Here is a 4,582-nt window from a genome sequence, read left to right on the forward strand (position 1 = left end):
ATGGAGGCGATCGCCAGTCAGATGGGAAATGGGAGAGATGCAAGCTCCTCCCCAAATTCAAAGCAAGAGCTGCAGCCGTACCAGGGCTCCAATACCCTCAAGCCCAACCAAGTGGGTGAGACCTCTCTGTACGGCGTGCCCATCGTGTCCCTGGTCATCGACGGGCAGGAGCGGCTGTGCCTGGCGCAGATCTCCAACACGCTGCTCAAGAACTACAGCTACAATGAGATCCACAACCGGCGGGTGGCCCTGGGCATCACCTGCGTGCAGTGCACACCGGTGCAGCTGGAGATCCTGCGGCGGGCCGGGGCCATGCCCATCTCCTCCCGCCGCTGCGGCATGATCACCAAGCGGGAGGCGGAGCGGCTCTGCAAGTCCTTCCTGGGCGAGCACAAGCCGCCCAAGCTGCCCGAGAACTTCGCCTTCGACGTGGTGCACGAGTGCGCCTGGGGCTCCCGGGGCAGCTTCATCCCGGCCCGCTACAACAGCTCCCGCGCCAAGTGCATCAAGTGCAGCTACTGCAGCATGTACTTCTCCCCCAACAAGTTCATCTTCCACTCCCACCGCACCCCGGACTCCAAGTACACCCAGCCCGACGCCGCCAACTTCAACTCCTGGCGCCGCCACCTCAAGCTCAGCGACAAGACGGCCACGGAGGAGCTCTCGCACGCCTGGGAGGATGTCAAGGCCATGTTCAACGGCGGCACCCGCAAGCGGACCTTCTCCCTGCAAGGCGCGGCCGCCGGCGGGCCCGGCGCCGGCTCCCCGGCCGCCAAGGCCGCGCTGCACCCGCCGCCGCCCGCCGGCCCCGAGCTGGCCCCGGCGCACAAGAGCCTGCGCTGCAGCGGGCAGGAGCCGGCGGGCGAGCGCGGGGCGCTGGGGCTGCCGGCCGGGCACGGCGGGGCGGCGGGCGCGCACGGCGGGGCGGGCGCGGTGCGCAGCTACCCGGTGATCCCGGTGCCCAGCAAGGGCTTCGGGATGCTGCAGAAGCTGCCGCCGCCGCTCTTCCCCCACCCCTACGGCTTCCCCGCCGCCGCTTTCGGACTCTGCCCCAAGAAGCAGGAGGACGCGCTGGGCGGCGCGGGGGGCGGCGAGGCGGGCAAGGGCGGCGCGCTGCCCCCCGGCATGTTCTGGGGACCCCCGCACCCCCACCCGCACCAACCGGCCCAGCCGCCCCACCAGCCCGGCGCCGCCAAGGACACCGGCGTCTACCCCTCCTTCCCCGTCTTCTGGCCGGCCGCCGGCAGCCTGCCCGTGCCGCCCTACCCGGCGCAGAGCCAGGCCAAGGCGGCGGCCACGGCCGTGGTGGTGGCGGCGGCGGCGGCGGCGGCGGCGGCGGCGGCCGAACCGCCGGGCCTGTCGGGCCGGCACGGCGAGCTGGAGGGCTCGGAGCCGTCGGGCAGCGGGCGGAGCAGCGCGACCCCCCAGGAGGGCGCCGGGGCGGAGGGCGAGCGCTGCCCCAGCGCCCTGTCGCGGGCGGCGGGCGAGGAGGAGCGCTCCGGGGACGAGGCGCTGCTCCCGCCGCTGCCCCTGCCCAGGAAGGGCAGCTACCTCTCCGCCTTCCGCCCGGTGGTGAAGGACGCCGAGAGCATCGCCAAGCTCTACGGCACCCGCGAGGCGTACGGCGGCGCGGCCCCCCGCGGCCCCGGCTACCTCTCCCCGGACTTCCTCAGCGAGGGCAGCTCCAGCTACCGCTCGCTCTCCCCCGGGGGGGACACGGCCGAGGAGCCCGAGGTGGACGTGGAGTCCAACCGCTTCCCGGAGGACGAGGAGGAGGACGCCGCCGCCGCCGCCGCCGCCGCCGCTCCCCCCGAGGGACGGGAGCCGCCGCCGCCCCGGCTGCTGGCCGGTACCGAGGAGCCGCCGCCGCCCGCCGGGGCCGACGGGCCCGAGGAGAAGGCGGGCGAGCCGGCGGCGGAGGAGGGCGGCCAGCCGCCCGACGGCAGCCCCGAGCGGAGCAGCAGCAGGGGCGCCTACGAGGTGCGGGGCCGGGGGCGGGGGCTCTGCCCTCGGGGGTCCCCGCGGGGCCCCCGCCGCCGCCGCCCTCACTCGCTCTTTCGTAGGTGTACGCGCCGGACAGGGGGGAGCACCTGCAGCCGCTGAAGACCGCCGCCTCCCTGGGAGCCCCGGCCGCGTACCTCTGCACCCCCGAGGCTAAGGGTAACACGGGCCGGGGGGGCCGGGGCGGCGGGAGGCCGGTGGGCGTCGAGAGCGCGGCCCCGGGCGCCGCCCCCGCCGGCTGCTCAGCCCCGGGGGGGCGGCCGGGCCGCCGCTTTCGTTTGGGGGCTTGCGGGAGAAAAGCGAGAGCAAACGGTTTCCGGATGGGGGCCGGGGCCGGGCCCCCCCCCCCCGGGCCCGGGGATGCCGCCGTCGGACGGGGCCGGTGCGGCGGGGCCGCGCACGGCACGGCGGGGCAAAGCTCCTGCCGGCAAGCTACTTTCCAACAGCAAAGCGATTAGGATGACCGCTAAGAAGGTTTTAACGAGGGCTTTGTCCGTAATTATGTAATTAAGGATATATCAGGACCGTACTTTCATTGCTTACGGTTGAAAATCGGTTTATTAACTTTAAGAGCAAGATAAAGAAGACAATCACTCCGCGGCAGAGGATTTAGAGACCAGAAAATCCTATCAGGACCAAAGGAATGTCTCGCATCCCAGCCCTGTAAATACCGACAGAGGTAAGCGCCGGTCCGCGCTCCTCCGCGGGGCGATGCGCGGTCCCTCCGCGGGGCGATGCGCGGTCGGCGGAGCCCCCCCGGCGGGGCTGACGGCCCTCTGCCCCCCCGCAGGCGAGGACGGCCTCGGCATGGATGTCGCCGGGTCGCAGCTGGTGGAGAAGGACATCGAAAATTTGGCCCGAGGTGAGGCGGGGACACGTCCCGCGGCGGGGCGGGGGGCTGCGGGGGTCGGCGCCCCGGCGGGGGCGGGGGGGGGGGCTGGCGGGACCCCCCGGCCTGTCCCAGCGGCTGGAGGTATTTGTGTTTTCTGCAGGAGTGATTAAGTCCTGTGATTAATGTAACGTAATGCGATTAGCGCCGCGCTGAGCCGCCTCCATATGGAAAAGTGCGGGCTCCCCTCAACCCCGCCGTGTATTTTTAAACAGACGAGTTGCAAAAACTGGTCCTGGAGCAAATGGAGCTGAGGAAAAAGCTGGAGAGGGACTTCCAGAGCCTGAAAGGTACCGGCCATCCCTCCCCCTGGCCGGCCGGGGAGCGGGCCCCGCGCCGGGGAGCGGTGCTGACCCCCTGCCCCCCCAGATAACTTCCAGGACCAGATGAAGCGGGAGCTGGCCTACCGGGAGGAGATGGTGCAGCAGCTGCAGATCGTCCGAGGTAAGGCCCGGCCGGCCGGCCAGCACTTCTTACTTTTATTTTTTTATCTTTTTTTTTTTTTTTTTTTTCTTTTTCCCCGTTTGGTGCACTCCCCTGAGCCGCGGCATTTCGAGCCGCCCCGCAAACGGCTGCCAGGCATCACTACTCGGGAGCGAATCAACCTTCCCTCCCGCGGCCATTTCCACCCGGGCTCAATTAAAAACCCAGGCGTAAAATTCCCTGGGAAGCTGTGCCCGGCTTGCCGCGCATCCCGCCCTGCGCCCCTCGGCCCAGCGCATTCCCGACGGGGCGGCCGCGCTCGGGTCCTCCCCCGGCGCGTTGCGATGCTCTCCGTCCATCCGTCCATCCCTCCATCCGTCCATCCCTCCATCCCTCCCTCCATCCTTCCATCCATCCCTCCATCCCTCCCAGATACGCTGTGCAACGAGCTGGACCAGGAGAGGAAAGCGCGCTACGCCATCCAGCAGAAGTTGAAAGGTACCGGTGCAGGACAAGGGGGGGGCACAGACGTCTAAGGGGGGGCCGACACCCCCCTCCCCGCGTGGGGGGGGTCCGGGGGTGACGGCTCCGTCGCTTTGCAGAGGCCCACGACGCGCTGCATCACTTCTCCTGCAAAATGCTGACCCCGCGGCACTGCACGGGGAACTGCTCCTTCAAGCCGCCGCTGCTGCCCCAGTAAGCCCCCCCCCGCCCCCCCGGACCCCCCCTTCCCCCGAAGCCATGCGGGCAGAGCCCACACAAGCCATTTCCACGAGGAGACACTTGTACATAGAGGACTCGGAGCCCGGCTTTCCTCGGACTGGCAATACGGCGGGGAGCGGCCCCGGGCCGGCCGGAGGGGGAGCCGGGCCCCCCCCGCGCCCCGCGCCCCCCGGGGCCCCCCGCTCCGCCTCTCCCCTCCCTCCCTGTGTGTCCGCTTCCTTCAACCCTTGTCCAGACTGGAAACAAAAGTGGCTATGTGCAATGGATATAAATGTACTGTGATTCTCTTGGTACAGTATTTGTTGGATTTTTATTTATTTATGATGTATATTTATTTCCTCCCCCCCCGGCCCCCTCCTCCCTCACCACCCCCTTGTAAATTTATGGATGTAACAGCACTTTAACGGGCGCTCCGCGACTCCGGAGGCAGAACAAGGCTCGCCCGCTCTGGGGAGAGACCCCTCTGTACGTGATTTTGGTTCTTTAATAAAAACCGACTTTAAGAAGCCGCCTGGTCCGTGGCACTGTCCCGGGGGGGCCCCCCAC

At 69.2% G+C, this 4,582-nt stretch overlaps 1 protein-coding gene across 1 annotated transcript; it reads left to right on the plus strand.

Moving 5' to 3' along the window:
- On the plus strand, positions 1-4,013 carry SKOR1 (SKI family transcriptional corepressor 1). The gene is made up of 8 exons (XM_075504215.1): positions 1-1,980; positions 2,064-2,160; positions 2,573-2,680; positions 2,792-2,863; positions 3,106-3,180; positions 3,260-3,334; positions 3,746-3,811; positions 3,916-4,013. Exons 1-8 carry the CDS (start codon positions 1-3, stop codon positions 4,011-4,013), a joined length of 2,571 nt encoding a protein of 856 aa, XP_075360330.1.
- Positions 4,014-4,582: the final 569 nt, after the last annotated feature.

This window comes from Mycteria americana, chromosome 6 (genome assembly GCF_035582795.1).
Source record: "Mycteria americana isolate JAX WOST 10 ecotype Jacksonville Zoo and Gardens chromosome 6, USCA_MyAme_1.0, whole genome shotgun sequence".
In the NCBI taxonomy this organism is placed as follows: domain Eukaryota; kingdom Metazoa; phylum Chordata; class Aves; order Ciconiiformes; family Ciconiidae; genus Mycteria; species Mycteria americana.

Excerpts from the sequence above, each read along its gene's own strand:
- SKOR1 (XM_075504215.1), top strand. The coding sequence starts at position 1 with ATGGAGGCGATCGCCAGTCAGATGGGAAATGGGAGAGATGCAAGCTCC. Across the intron at positions 2,161-2,572 it reads CTGCACCCCCGAGGCTAAGG|AGCAAGATAAAGAAGACAAT; the intron begins GTAACACGGGCC and ends ATTAACTTTAAG. Across the intron at positions 3,181-3,259 it reads GGACTTCCAGAGCCTGAAAG|ATAACTTCCAGGACCAGATG; the intron begins GTACCGGCCATC and ends CTGCCCCCCCAG.